We start from the raw sequence: 16,160 nt of genomic DNA, 5'->3' as shown, positions 1-16,160 counted from the left end.
TGACTCTGAGAGAGCATCTTTCTTTTCTCTCTCTCTCTCTCTCTCTCTCTCTCTCTCTCTCTCTCTCTCTCTCTCTGCTGGAGTGCACAGTGTGGATCATGGCAGCACTGCAGTGTATGGCAGCACTCCTCAGCTCTCCCAGTAGACAGCCAAATAAAAACAATTAAAAAGTTAATTGCCCGTTAGGTGGAGCTGGTCGGGATGCCCACGCTCTGATTCGCTCACTTAATCATGCGGTGTGTCCTCTGCATTGACACAGTCAGTGGCTCCGCCCTCCAGAACGGCTACAGTCGCAAAGTGGACAAATGGTCATGTGGACATGTGTTGGCCTGTGTGCCCTTCGCCATGCAGATTAGCCATGGCAGCGGGCAGAGACTGCAGCATTCGGACACACTGCCACACAGACAACATGCCATATGGAGCTGAGGGCAGAATGCTCCGTTTAACAGCAGTTGCGCACACACACACACACACACACACACACACACACACACACACACACACACAAACACACACAGAGATGCTCTCCCTATGATTCATGCCCAGTAACGTTGGCTCTAGGCTCAAGCCCGCTGTGTGACCTGAAACAAACTCCATTACAGTCCATTTCTCAGCTCGTTCTCATCACACTCGGCCATCCAGGTCAAACGATGCATCGCGACCACCATCGGTCTGCCACTCTGCAGAGTACCGGAGAGAAAGAAGAGGAAAAAGACTCTAAAAGAAAGAGTGGAGGAAAAAAAGAAACTACCTCAGCAGTCCAAATCCCTTTTTCTTCATCTTCTTATCTGGATCTTCGGTGGCTTCTTCTGCTTTCTTTTTGTCTTTGTCCTTCACTTTACTTTTCAACTTGTCTTTCTTCTTTCCTTTGGCTTTCTTCTTCTTGTCCTTCTTGTTCTCGTCGTTGTCTCCCAGCCCCTGACGTGACGAGCTGCTAGCTGGGGTGTCCCGTCCCGAGCTTGCCTCTGAGCCCTCATCTAAAAGTGAGAAAGAGACACAGACAGACAAGCCAATCACAATCCAAAATGTCACATCCATTTGTCCTCCATTGTCTACAAATATAACAATCTATACTTACAAACAAATCTTTATTAAATTCATTCATTATAAGAAATAACTTGACCTATTTATTTTGACCATACTAACATCATATATAACATAACTTTTATTGAGCTTCGCTGTAACTAATAAGCTAGTAAGGAAGAGATTTAAATTTCATTTAATTTCAACTTTAAACAAAATCCTTTGCTCGAAAGCAAATTTAGAGAAATCCAGATGTAGATCTTGAACCGTAATGAGCAAACCAGAGGTGACAGAGACCAGGGAAAACTTGCTGAGATGATATGAGGAAGAAACTTTGAGAGGTACCAGACTCAAACGGAAATCCATAGTGGGACAGTGGAATGTTAAATCATTTCCCTTCGATATGTAGAGTCAACGCGTTGAAACTGATGTTCTGTAAACGTATATCGTAAACGAGCCCTGGGATGGACAAAGAACTGTCACTGTCCAGGTGAGATTATTCACTAAAGCAAGAGGGAGATTTGGGGCATCCATGTGAGACCATTATAATGCTAATGTTATCTGCAGAAGTCGCTATAATTAAGGGGAGCGTCAACGAGGCCACAGAGACAACACAATTGTAAATAATACAATTACATTCTGCCAATATTTTATTTGTAGCACTGAAGAGTTGTGGCTGATCTATTGCATCGCTGCAGGTGTAGACAAGTGACATACAGAAGAAAATAAAAATCAAATATAGTGTAATTTAGAAATAAATAAATAAGTCATTTCCCCTTAAATAGATTAAAAGAAGGATAAGGATGGATTAAATAGAAGGAACTCAAGAGAGGCAGGAAGGAGACAGAAGAAAGGTTGAGTAACTCCCCAAAAGACCCATTAACATAACCATCTGTTAGTGTACTCTTTAGTGAAACTGTAGTTGTGCATATCTGTACATTTGGGAAAGTGTGTACAACCAGTGGCATCAAACGTGAACATCTGTACAGCAAATATTTAGCCTCAAAAAGTATTTATAGTTTGTTTTAGCATTAAAAACAGAAATAAAGACTTTAAGCCTCGCTAGGCTTCGGATGGTTGCAGTGTGCTGATCAGAGCAGGTGCATGATAAGCTTAGCATCTCCAGGATGCTGGTTATACTGACGAGATGTGACAGAGGCTGGACGAAGAAGCTCAGACATCCTCTTCACACCACACCTGGTACCAGGCCAACATTTCATTAGACAGCATATGGCTGTAAACTGTCCTCTGTTCATGCCACCGTGTGCGGGCAGTAAAGCTGAGACAGTATCAGTTATTAAGTGCGAGTTAGACAAAAAAATTCAGCAAAAGTTCAAGAAGAATTGCCACCGGCTCTGCTCTTCTGTTTAAGCTTGGTTCCAGCACTGCAGCTAAACTGCTGCTGTCTGAACGCAAGAGATAAAACAGAAACGCAACAGCGGAAAAAAACTCTTCCCAGCTGAGCTCCACCACGTACACACAGACACACACACACACACATACAGTACGTGCCATTGGGATCAAGGCTGAGGTGGTTCTACTGGGGCTCTAACCAAGGCTGTACTTTGCATAAACAAAAGTAGAACAGCCGCTTGAATCCATACACACAGAAAACTGGCTGCATCTGCAACAAAGCGCCCGCATTATTCAGAAACACAACGCGTCCTGAAAGCGTTGCTACAGATCTCGCGGCGCACTAACCCGCATCCCAACTCACTTTTGTTCCCGTTCGTGTGCAGCCTGGTTATTAATCCGCGGCACCGCACTGCACATTAGGAAGCGAGAGACGTCCGTGCAAGCTGAAGAGAAATCTTTACAAATGTAGCATCATCGGTGAAGGGAGACGGCAAAGGATGGCTTTGACAACAGCGCTCGGAGAGTATTACCTGCCATCGGCATGCTCTAATATATCAAAGCTGTAATTGAGCTGCACATAGTTGAAAGAAATCCAAAGGAAGCCATTTCAAAGCAAACCAAATCCTGCCCTTAATTCCCTTTTTATTTGCTCTCCATCCTGATGTATGATGCATGGCAGTTCTTTTTCTTCTTTTTAAAGAGAGGGTGGCTTATTAAATGCTCTTGTGTGGTGTTTAGCCTCTTTTGACATATTCCCTCAATCCTTCGTAGGTGGACACTTGAACTGCATGTGTAGCACGAGCACAACACGTGTACAAGAACCAACACGAGGAAGGTTTGCGGCAAAGCTGCTCAAACAAGAGAATATTGATTGAGCCTGGAAGGACACGTCTGTTACAGGTGTAGATGTGCGGCTCTGTGCCTGTACACACACGTACACAAACTCACACTAGCTGGTTTTTTAGCCTTGTTCTCTGAACACAGAAGAATTAGCAGCCCATAGCACACATGCTAATGAGATGTGAGAGAAACACTATGTGCCTAATTACTGTCCCTCTCACGGCTGCTGTTGTCATAACCCGTGTGTGTGTGTGTGTGTGTGTGTGTGTGAATGATCTGTCTCCAACCATCTCCACATGTCGGTAAACACCAGCTGTGTTCACACTGAATGCAGCATCAATGAGAGACAGAGAAAAAGAGGAAAAAAGGAATCATGATAATTTGTGTTAATGAGAAATCTCGGAAAGTTTGTTTTGGAGACATGCGTGTTAAAAGCGAGGAGTATATGAGACCTTTATGAGAAATGATGCACTTGTATGATGATCAAAGGTACTGTTTATATGCAGCAGGATGATGATCTGAAGAAACAGGGAACCTCTCGTAAATGTTGCTATGGTGATTTTTCCGAATAAACATCGGTGTTAAATAGGAAAGAGGAGCACTTGCCATAATGATTGGTCTACAGTGGAGAAGACAAAAGGGTTGGCTAATCAGAACAGATGTGGGTTTGTTAGCATTTCTTTTAGTCAGGTCTCTGATGGCTTCAAGGCCACGTTTGTATATACTTCAGCTTGAACTATTTTTTTTAATTGAACAATATTCAGTTTGTCTCTTCTCTAAGACACGCTAAGTTCTTCTTAGATGATTTTGGCAAACTGGATGTTTGTGGTAGAGGCAAACACTGGCAGCCATAATAGAAGAATACCACAAACCCAGGTGGAAATCGACAATGACGTAGTGGTGAAGTAAACTGGATTTGGGTTTGAAAAAAACGGGTTTGCAATGGATGTTCTAAAAACAAGAAGAGATTAATACAAATAGATTTGTATTAATACAAACAGAACAGCTTCCAGATCCATAGCTATGTAACCTTCTGTACTGCAACTAGCCAGTAAAGGTGCAAAGTTCAGCCACTGGTTAACATCAAGCCTAGCTTCAAGTGCAACATGCAAACAAACAATAATTGTTCAAAAATTTGAGCTTTTGGTGAAAAATTGTGTCATTGGTGAAGGAATCATATCAATTTAAATGCAGCATTTAAAAATCTTGCCATGACTTACCATATTAAAGGCAGAAATGCAAAACCAAGCCCAAAGAAGACGCACTACAGTAGATGTTAAATGCATACCTATTTCTCAGCTTCTATTTCTTACCCATATTTTGTTGCATGTTTAAAAAGACCTCAGTGGAAGGTAAGAAGAAGGCACAGGTGGTGTGTGGCTGCAGTAGAATAAATTGTACTGAATATTGTGTGTGTGTGTGTGTGTGTGTGTGTGTGTGTGTGTGGATTTAGACTGCTGTTCCTCAACTGTGCTGTATCTGTCAGAGCCAGCCTGTTCACACTGAGCATAATGAGCAACATCTCTGTTCTGTCACACATTCCTCCCTTCGTCTCCTTTCCTTCTTCCCCTCTCTTTCATTCTCCCTCTCTCCCTCACTCTCTCTGTCTGTCTACTCTCTGCTCTCTTGCAGGATGGCCAATTAAACTGTGTTAGAAAACAGGAAATGCATGACAAGAACACAGATGCTCACTTAACTCCTCATTTCCCATGCACAGTACACACACACAAAGTCTAGATATGACAGCACAGAGATGGCAACAGAACTACAACAGAACATAGCACAGATGTGCACACTGCCGTACTTAGAGAAGGTACAGAACATCTAAAAGCAGCAGTCAAACTGCAGAGCACAGAGATAACACTACACATACAAACACAGCAGAGTACAGAGATGACACTACACATACAAACACAGCAGAGGACAGAGATGACACTACACATACAAACACAGCAGAGTACAGAGATGATACGACACACAAACACAGCAGAGCACAGAGATGACAACACATACAAACAGCAGAGCACAGAGAAGATGCTACACATACAAACACTGCAGGAGAGACATGACACTATGCATACAAACACAACAGAGTACAGAGATGACACGACACATACAAACACATCAAAGCACAGAGATGACACTACACGTACAAACACATCAAAGCACAGAGATGACACTACACATACAAACACAGCAGAGGACAGAGATGACACTACACATACAAACACAGCAGAGGACAGAGATGACACTACACATACAAACACAGCAGAGCACAGACATGACACTACACATACAAGCACATTAGAGCACAGACATGACGCTACACATACAAACATATTAGAGCACAGACATGACACTACACATACAAACAGCAGAGCAGAGATGACACTACACATACAAACACATCAGAGCACAGAGATGATACTACACATACAAACACAGCAGAGCACAGACATGACGCTACACATACAAACACATTAGAGCACAGACATGACACTATGCATACAAACACAGCAGAGCAAAGAGATGACACTACACATACAAACACAGCAGAGCACAGACATGACGCTACACATACAAACACAGCAGAGCACAGACATGACGCTACACATACAAACACAGCAGAGCACAGACATGACGCTACACATACAAACATATTAGAGCACAGACATGACACTACACATACAAACACATCAGAGCACGCTCATTTACCATCGTCCTCCTCAGCAGGGCCATCATATGATTTGTCAATGGCAGCACGGAAGCTCTCGTTGCAGCCACGGCCCCTCACCATGTGAGCACGAGGCCTGTGGAATAGCAGCAGGTCATTCTTCTGAGCCTCGGACACGGCTGTCTGCAGACTCTCCAGAGAACTGGACTTCTTCAGGCCCAAAGTAGGACCCAGCTCCACACCAGAGAAAGCTGAAAAGCGACACAAAGACATCACATTAGTTTTGAATTTGCTTTCCTACCAGAACCTTTCCTATAGACACAATTTAAATGTTATGCCAAAACAAACGGATAAAAAATTCAGTCTGAATAAGTTGTGTATAATATATACCATAATAGGACTAGAAAACTAGAGGCAACATCAGTCACATTCACTCTGGAATTAAAAAGCCCTGCATGTTATCTGTTATTTATTACTCTTCACATTAGAAACTCAATAGTCATGCTGATTAAGGACACAATTCAACAGCTTGACTATTCTCCCCTGGCACAACACACTCATGACAGAGTTAAAAGTTAATAAGGGCTGCAGTGGATAGCCTGTGTGTGGCAAGACATGAAACATGGTTTTACTGGGTCTATAAAAACACACTCCTCCATCATAACTAGCATCATTAATGTAAAAATAAGGATTTGCTCTGTGCTGTAAAGTGTTAATGTAGAACACATGGAATAGCCCACAGTCATAGTGAGACTATGTTAATTTGGATCAAAACGTTCAGGCTTCTAATCCAAATAAAAGCATTAGACTAGGAAAGTGTGTGTGTGTGTGTGTGTGTGTGTGTGTGTGTGTGTGAGAGAGAGAGGCAAGTAAACGGGGTTAAAGTCTCCCTCCCCCTCTCTTGCATCACTGCGTTCTTCCTCTTATGAAAATGACTTTTTAAACACTGTGCTCTGCAGCAAGTGATGAATGAGGAGACTGAACCAGAGAGCAGTACCTCCATCAATCAGGGCCCTTCCTCTTTCTTCTCTCACTTTTACTCCATCCTTCCATCTCCAGTCCTCTTGCTGCTGTCCAATCCCTCACCCAAACCATTAGCTAAAGCACTGCAACACTCTCATTCATAAATAAAGAAATCTTTGTATCGACAGGTGTTGTGCCCCGCTGGAACTCCAATCGGCCCGCTCCTTTGGCGGCACCGCGGATCTGTCTGGCTAATGGCTGTTTAAATAAAAGTGGAAGTGGGAACAGTGTTTTCTGTGGTCAGCCAGAACAAAACAAGGGTAGAGGAGGAAGAGAAGAGAAGAGTGGGACGAAGAAAGCCTACATCAAACATAAACATCAATACAATTGAGAACATGTATGAGTGCAGACAAGGCAGGGAGATGAAGGGAGGGAAGAATGATGCGTATTTTTTAAACCTTTCCAAAACCCCATTTCTGATGAGCTCTGACCCTTATTAGTTGGGATAATAACGTATGACAAAAACTAAAGCCTCGAATTGGTGGGTGTGTTAGAATAGGTGGAAATGTAATGTACTAAGGCTTCATCGTGTCCTGTCAGATGACAATGTGAGTACAAACGATTCCCAAATAGTTTTTTTATGTGCTGTGAATATCAAACTAAGCTATCGTAGAGGAGTTTGTGTAAAACTGGAGATCACAAAGTCACCCAAACCAAATTCCCAACCTTTCAAATCAAATAATACATAGCTTGGCTTGGAGGTTTCATGAAAAAAAAAAAAAAAACAGAAGTTTAGCAAACAGAAAAAGGAACAGAAAGCAAGCTGAATATAGAAAAGACAAACCAGTCATGCATCACAGACAACAAGCATTATATTTAGCTGTTAAATGTCATCATACAGACAGAGTGAGAAAGGTGAACCTTAATGCCTTGCTATTTTTGAAAAGCGTATATGAAAAGATATAACGGAATTTCTAGCACCTTAGAAGACAACTGCCAGGATGACACGTTCAGTTACAAAGAGAGAAGACAGAAAAAGATGTACAGATGCTGCTGGCCTCCTGAGACAGAGGGAAAAAATACAGAGGAGAGGATTTGGGTGAAATAGAATTCCTATTTAAAGGAATATGCCAGTGTTTTATCAATCTAAATCAACCAACACATCTGTAGTGTATCTGTGAGATTTTTGTTCTTTACTTGGAACAGGAATACGTACAGAACGTCTTGTTCACGGTGATCACATATACACTACAGATGCGATGGAAAGAGATACGGATGAATGCGCTGGAGTGATCCTTTAGGAGCAATGTAATTAGCGCTGTCCACTGACTGGATGCTCGAATGAAGTCACTTTAGAGATGCTAGTCCATGGAGAACCCACTGGAACAGGTTGGAATTCAGAGAACCTGAGCAAAAGAGCTAAAATCTGGTTTCATGCTAGTATGTTAATGTGGGACAACAGTGTCAAAGGGAATGGGCAAGAGGTAGTAGCTAGAAGGATTTACAAGGTATGCAACAAAAAGGTTCGACTTTGTGTGTGTGTGTCACACCAGGTGTGTAATGTCTGACGGCGATAAATGTCACTTTAGATGCACGCTACCTGATTCTCCCTGTGTGTGTGTGTTTTTGGGGAACCCCATTAAAGCTGAGGCAAACACATGACACCTGTTAGTGCATTACTGTGAGCACAACATTGCCAGGTTTACAAGACGAGAAAGGAAGCAGGATTTTAAAGGTCGGCTGTCACCGTGATGTTTCTGCTGAGGACTTCCTGTCATCCGCCGCCTCCGTCTGTCTGCCTCTGCACATTCTTACAAGAGAACACTGTGTACTCTACAGCGATAAGGGATGCACTCCTGTCCATCAAACTGAGCACAGCTACATACTACACACAGACCGAAAGCAGTATTTAGTTGTTGTTTTTTTTTTTTGTTTTTTTTTTTAACCGCTTCTTTCTTCGTTTCTTTCTCACTGCTGGAATTGTTTTGGAGTTTTTGTTAGACAGTGTTAGTATCAGCTTCAAAAGACATGTAGTGTGGTGTAATTGTCTACTTTAAATAAACTCAAGGGCGACTGTAACCTTTCATTTTAATGGGAAAATGTAGTAAACATTCAGCAGTTCACTTCTATAGAACTTCTTACTCGGAGGGTCCATTTCTATTATTATATATATATTTTATATACACTACTAAAAAACTGGAATATTAGAAAACTTCCCAAAAGTTTCCAGTGTAGTCGGTGTAAAAGCTGTTATGCTGAGTGACTCCACTAGCAGCTCACGAGGTTGTATTTATGTTTGGAGATGTTGCCACGTGTTGTGGTTAAAATTCGTGTGACAGACGACAGGGCCGATTTATGCTGATAAACCTGCTTATTAGCTATTGTTCTGCAAACAGCAGCAGATACAGTGTTGTGCGAGGAAAACTGAAGGTTCGCTTGGTCTGAGAAATATAATGTCTGGGGGTTATTTTTTGCTTTCACACTAATGTTAAAATATTAAACTAAACCATTAAAACAAAACAGAACTACCGAGTAAGGAAAAGTGCCTCAAAAGAATTTAGAAAAAAAAGTACATTTTAAAAATCAAATAAACAATCGAAGCCAAAACTAGCTTGCTGCAGGTCCCGTGATGATATTTTAAGGATTTTGGAGACTTCTTTAAGCATCTTGCAGTCGGCTCTTCGGGTGAATTTGCTTGGACGGCCTGATCTGACCATGCTGGGAGTTGTTTTAAATGTTCTCCAGTTGTAAATGATTTTTGAGATCTTTTTATATCCCTTACCAGACTCAAACATCGACAATCCTCTTTCTGAAGGCCTCAGAGAGCTCTTTGGCTCTCATCGCGATGATACCTCTCACTTCAACAACAGCCAAACTAAATATCTGAGGTTTAAATATGACAAGCCTCCATCAAAATGCTCTGTAACAATGTTCTAATAATTTGTACCTGATGTGATACACCTGTAGGCAATTTGATCCATTTTAAGTACAAATTACACCTTACAGATGATTTAAAAAAGACTTTTCTTTGGTTTTATTTGTTTAGTTGAAGTTCAAATGCTCATATGTTGAATTATTAAAAAGAACAGCATTCACACAGGCATTCCAATAAAGAAAGAAACAAAAAAACCCCTTCAGCTACTTCCCTTGAACCATTTGCAAAGCATCATATGATGAGCTGAAAGCATGATCTTTATCTGACCCTGCACACAGACCTCTACATACTGCTGGAAGTTTACATCTGTGCCATGGATCCAACTGATGTGAATGCGTTTGAAATTGCAGTTTCCCAAATTTTCCACAAATGATGTGAAAGCTCTTGTGATCAACCCCCACGCACCGAGTGCTCGAGATATTTTCACAAATACACGACAGTCGAAATGAACATGACCCTTATAAGATCGATATGACTGGCATTTTTGTGGTGAAGGAGAACAGGTTTAATCTTTAATCCATGTTTGTGTTCAGCAGTAAGAAAAAATAGCTGCTGCTAATTTAAACCCCATCGGTCCATTCACACTTCCCAAACAGAATGCTAGCTTTGAAAATCTGAAATCCAGAATATGGCTTTAAGACCCGCTGTGGGGTCGGACGATTAGTAAAAGGCTTTCTGTCTTCGGTCTGTGTAATAATGTTTAAAGTGGAGGAGATGTATTGCTCTCATAATTGCCGACGGCAGACTTTTTAAAAGACATTTCATAATTACAGTTCACCTTTATTGGGTTAGCGGAGAGGGGAAGGCTGGGAGGGGTCACTGCCACTCAGGGAGAGAGAGAGTGAGAGAGAGAGAGAGAGAGAGAGAGAGAAAACGAGACAGGGAGACTGCCACTGTGAAAACAGGGTGATCGATGGCCTAGCATGGCTACCAGCACATCAGTGCAAGCTAATAAAATCCATCTCCCAGGAACAAACCGAATACTGCGGCCTACAGGAGTACGAGGTGGTGTGGGGGTGGGTTTGGGGCTCCCCAACAAACACAGCTATCTACCTGCATCTACTACTTCTCTCCTATGATCAAACAGAGACTTAGAGCAACCGGCATATGGACAATCTGGAAGGAAGTTTAGTACTTCTATAGAATTACAGAAGAGAAGATAAAGGAATAAAGAATGATCCTTTCAGGATAAACATCAGCAATGGGAGGCAGGATGCAGGACACCAGAACAATGAGAGGCAGAGAAGTCTGTGCAGCTGCAGTCTTCTTGTGAGTATGCGAAGTCTACACCTTTATGACTGAGCTATCGTTGCTCCTAGACACATCCATTTCACTATAACAGCACTTACATTTGCATAGCAAACAAAGTTCCTGAACTGACGAGGGAAAAAAAAAATAAGTGGCAGGTTTAGAATGAATGATCCACTCCACTGCCAATGAAAGTCTATGGGGACGGTGTGGCTTTGTTCACCTGTAAGCTGCACTGAGAGGGATGGAAACACCTGAACTGGATTGTTATGAGCAGGTCCACGTGATACCTCTGGAACACCTCCACAGGCCGATGTTTCTGCAGCGGCTTGTAAAAGAGGGCTGGTGCTTCCAGAAGGTCACTAACGAGGGCTGCTGATGTTAAACTGTTAAGTAATACATTTAAAATGTGGTGCAAGAATTCTAAGCACCGCTAAGTGAAAATTATTTCAGCTAATGATGGAATATAAACCAAAAAAAAAAAGAACCTCATAATCTGAGTGGCTTAACAGCCTGATTTCACACTTTTTTCATCCCTTTATTAAACTTCTTTTATAGATTTCCATGTTACATTCGCATGTTTTCCAGGATCGTGGCAAACCCGGTAATGAAGAACAATGAACTGAGAGAGAGAGAGAGAGAGAGAGAGCGAGAGAGAGATGGGAAAGAATTTGGGAGAAAATGTAGACTTTAAGTGCAGAGACACCTGCAAACGACAGTGCACTCACACACACACCTACGCAACCAGATGGCTTTCCACTACACAAATTAATCCATCAATCCCAATCAAGCAAACATGGTGGCCTTCAGCTCACGTCAACACCGAACTTCTTCTCAATTACGAACGGAGAGAAGTGGAGGAAAAATACGCAGAGGGAAAGACAGTGACAAAGCGAGGGAGTAGAAAAAGGGAGGGAGTGAGAGAGGAGTAGGATGACAGAGGAGCTCTCGGTTGGCTGATGGCTGTTTGTTTTCCAAGTCACAATTACACGCAGGAACAAATCAGACTACTGCTGATTCCTAAACATGGCCCGGCTTCTGAAGGTTTGCACAATTCAGTATAAACAACTTGGCTTCCTTACTGTCTTTCCTCACACAAACGCATGTGCACATGCACTCACACGAGCTCAACAACCACACCGGAGAAGGGGACACAACAACCACAACAACAACAACATAGTCAAGGGGAAAAGGAGAAAAAGAAAACGAGGGCAAAGAGAAAGAGAGAACATGAGATTCTGTAGCTTAATCTGAAAGTAGTAGAGGAAAAGAGAGAGAGAAAGAGAGAGAGAGAGAGAGAGAGAGAGAGAGAGAGAGAGAGAGAGAGAGAGGGGAGGAGAAGGGGGATTTATGTGATTTCTTTACCCGAGCCTATGCAATCATCTGTCTTTCAGTCAACGCACTGGTGTGCGTGCATGCATGTGCGTGCGCATGTGTGTGCGTGTGTGTGTGTGTGTGTGTGTGTGTGTGTGTGTGCGTGTGTGTGTAAAATGCAGACTCAGAAGGAAAGTAATCTGGAGGAAGGTTGTTAAAGGACACAGACACAAAGGAAGTAAAGAATCGGAGAGACTTCATCAGCACAGCTGCCATAAATACAATCGATATCATTCTCTAACACACAAAATTGCACACTTACCAGCCAGCACAAATCTCTCTTTCCCCTCTTCTCTCCAACACAAACACACACACACCCAAACTGAAATCCTTTCCTTTATGCATGCCTACTGTATCAAAGCCAAGATTTGCAACCTTTCCATTTCAGACATACCCATGTAGAACATTCACACACATCAAACAAAAGCATTAAATGCCCATTTATAAATGTTTATCTTTGTTTGAGACACACACACACACACACACACACACACACACACACAAACATACACACACATCTCTCTCATCTCTTGGATGCTTTGGTGGTCTCGTGTTTCTAAGCGACAGACTTCAATTCTGCTTATTTATTTCCACTGAAATTCCTGACCTGGATGTGCTGGCGTTCCTGGCACGGTGTGGAAAACCTCAGACAAATCCGAGAACTTTCTCTGTCTGTCTGAACAAAGGCAAGGAAACACATCTGCGGGCGCCCTTTTCACTGGCTGTCAGCAATTTTCTCCCCTCACTTAGGCGAATTATTATAAAAAAAAAGACAGACTTTTACAGGCTAATGACTCAAACAAAGCTGTCAAACAGTTAAGGAGCAGCTTGTGCTGCGGCTCAGCAAAGTGACCGCAGCGCCACTGGCCAATCAAAGCAGAGGAAAGGCCAAAGACTAACTACATAAAAACGCCTGATTCTACTTAGATGCATTTCCCCTGAACTGAGCCATACACACTGTGTTTGCAATATTGTAGTTTCTTATCATGTCCATGATGTGCTTTTGGCTGTTAGTCGGGTAAAACATTTGCAATGTGATGTTCCTTTGAGGTGAAAACACCCCCATTAACAATACGGCTCGCGTTACACGCAGATGAGCGGCGTCTGCTCCATTCATGCCTGCTTTTCATTGAAACCGTACGCTTATTAAGATTGCACTGGCCCCGGCGTGAACGAGTGCTTGACATTCATTACATCTCATCTTTTTTGCTGAGCGCTCTTTAGACAAAGGGCAGATGGCTCGAAAATGCACCAACAACAACGAGACAGGAGAGAGAGCATCTGTCAGCTGGGGTCACAGAGCTGCACCCACAATTACCACTTACTGCACTAAAGCTGTCTCAAATGGTGTCTTGGTGCTTGAGAGGACTGGCAAACGTGCACTGTAGCAGAACCTCAAACTGTATGTGGAGCGGCGTTAAAAATGCATGATCACGGCGCTCGGAACGATTCTATTAATGTAATCTAACTACTGAAATATTAAAGACGTCAAGCAGAATTAAAGGCAAGGTTTATTATTGGCACCATTAAAGCGTTTTACTCCTGAACCTCCTACCAATTTTGACCCATCACATTTACAGTGTCTTGTTAAAATCTGGTGTAGGTTTTACTGAATTTGCTGTAAGGTCTGCTGCTGGTTTTCAGTTACAAAGCTACAGATGATGAGATGTAAATACAAACGACTTCCTAAAGGAAACATCTCGTATGGAAATGACATGAAGCAGTAACAAATGATGACTCTTCATGCTAAAGTTAACAAATGGCCTTCATACATTTTTTCATAACTGTTTTGTTTAATGTATTCAGATAACAGTTCCATCCCTACAATATAATGTGTTTTGAGACACAGAACAAGGTACTGGTCTATTGGCTCTACAAGATGGTACAGATGACTATAATTAAAAATGAAAGTGAAGGACAAAACTGGAAACCTGATGTTTCCACTGTCCCTGCATGTAGAATAGGTGGTGCTGGATCCCAGTCGTGGCTTTCTGGCAGGACGGAGTGGGTCAGCACTAAACCTCACATGAATCAGGAGTCAGTCTTGCATACAGATGTTTCTTTCCAAGTTCTCCCTAAAGCTGTGAGTGAATAATACACCACCGAACACCGCTTTGTCACAACACACCTTTTTCCAAGGCCTTGTCTTGCACTAACCAGAGAAATGAGCTCTTCTCTGATCTATAGTGCACTGAGTGCCAACAACAGGGTCAAACAGAGGCAATGATGACAATGTTTTTAAGCAATACAAAAGTTAAAGGTCAGTCATAAGGGCAGATGAGGAATGACCCCTATCTCAGCTGAACACTATAATAAGCTGATTTATTTAGTTTGGATAAATTCTGCTTGCATGATTCATGTTAGAAATATGTCCATGTGCTATGCCTCCACAAGACACTTCCCTTTTTCTGCACCTTTAGATTTAGAAAAAAACAAAACAAAACACCACCACCATAGAATTCAAGTGAGAAAATCCATCATATGATCATATTTTCCAATAGAAGTGGTTCGAGCCTGGCGAGCTTGGTGTTTTCCATGAGTTGAGTGGGAAGGTTGGGTGTTTGCTCTGGAACCAAAGCGCTGTGGCCTGCGGTCTGCACACACAGCCATGAGCAATGAGGGAAAGGAGTTCCCAGGGTGCTTTGCTTCTATGCCACTCATACTGTTGGCAGGAAACTTAGTGCCTCACACACACACACTCTGAGGAGAACAAGGAGAGAAAGGCAGTTTGGATATGTAGCTGAGAGCTTAAAGGGAACAAATTAATGTGAGATGAAAGAAATGAGCTCAAGGATTGTAGGGAATGGAGAGAGAGAGAGAGAGAGAGAGAGAGAGAGAGAGAGAGAGAGAGAGAGAGAGAGAGAGAGAGAGATTCAGTAACATTTAAAACTATCTTTAGAAATAACTCAATTAAAATAGTGATTGTCGGCTTAGGCTTGTACAGCTATGGCTTTTTATTGAATTTATAAATAGTTAATTGTGTAAATAAATAAAAGTAAAAGTAAATAAATAAATTCACTAACTTAAATACAAAATAATAGAAAAGATCCACTGAACTCTAAAAAGTGTGCAAGCTGATCGTTTTTCCTCACTTAATCGCAGTAGAAAAAGAAATCCCCAAAATCTAAGGTCAAATCCATTATGGGTTCAGATTTACATTTCTTCCTGTCGTAAGTCCGCACCTCAATCATCACTGTAGATGTTGATTATCTTATAGCTGTGACTGAATTATATGCTCTAAGACAAATGACTGAATAATAGGCTAGCAATTTAATTCATTAATACTTATAAGATCTTCTAATTCATAACATGTCTTGCAAATTAAGACTTCTTATAGAGAGAGAGAGAGAGAGAGAGAGAGAGAGAGAGGGAGAGTGTGTGTGTGAGAGAGTTAGAGAGAAAGAGAGAGGGAGAATATGTGTGTGAGAGAGAGAGAGTTAGAGAGACAGAGAGAGAGAGAAAGATAGAGAGACAGAGAGAGAGAGAAAGAGAGAGAGAGAGAGAGAGTGGGAGAGTGTGTGTGTGAGAGAGAGAGACAGTGAGAGAGAGGGAGAGAGAGAGAGAGATTAATAGATATACACTGATTTCTTGTTCTTCTTTCCTAAACTCAGACAGTCTGTTCTGATGAGACGAGCAGCAGTAACATGATCAAATCCTTTCCCTGCTTACTGCATTTCCCAAACACAGCAGAAAGGACACAAACGACTGATAAATCCAATCCTCAGCACGACACTGTGACTGGAGGAG

At 42.0% G+C, this 16,160-nt stretch overlaps 1 protein-coding gene across 7 annotated transcripts in view; it reads right to left on the bottom strand.

The window, feature by feature from the left end:
* pard3bb (par-3 family cell polarity regulator beta b) overlaps positions 1-16,160 on the bottom strand; it is a 251,581-nt gene that overhangs the window by 76,472 nt on the left and 158,949 nt on the right. For all 7 annotated transcript variants that reach the window (XM_047815106.1, XM_047815108.1, XM_047815109.1 and 4 more), the window contains 2 exons: positions 5,935-6,144; positions 752-977 (listed from right to left, as the gene is read on the bottom strand). In XM_047815106.1, coding sequence (XP_047671062.1) covers positions 752-977; positions 5,935-6,144 — 436 coding nt within the window. The remainder of the gene's footprint in view (positions 1-751; positions 978-5,934; positions 6,145-16,160) is intronic.

This window comes from Tachysurus fulvidraco, chromosome 6, assembly GCF_022655615.1.
Source record: "Tachysurus fulvidraco isolate hzauxx_2018 chromosome 6, HZAU_PFXX_2.0, whole genome shotgun sequence".
In the NCBI taxonomy this organism is placed as follows: domain Eukaryota; kingdom Metazoa; phylum Chordata; class Actinopteri; order Siluriformes; family Bagridae; genus Tachysurus; species Tachysurus fulvidraco.
Note: the sequence above shows the minus strand (reverse complement) of the source record. Positions and strands in the feature narration are given on the sequence as shown.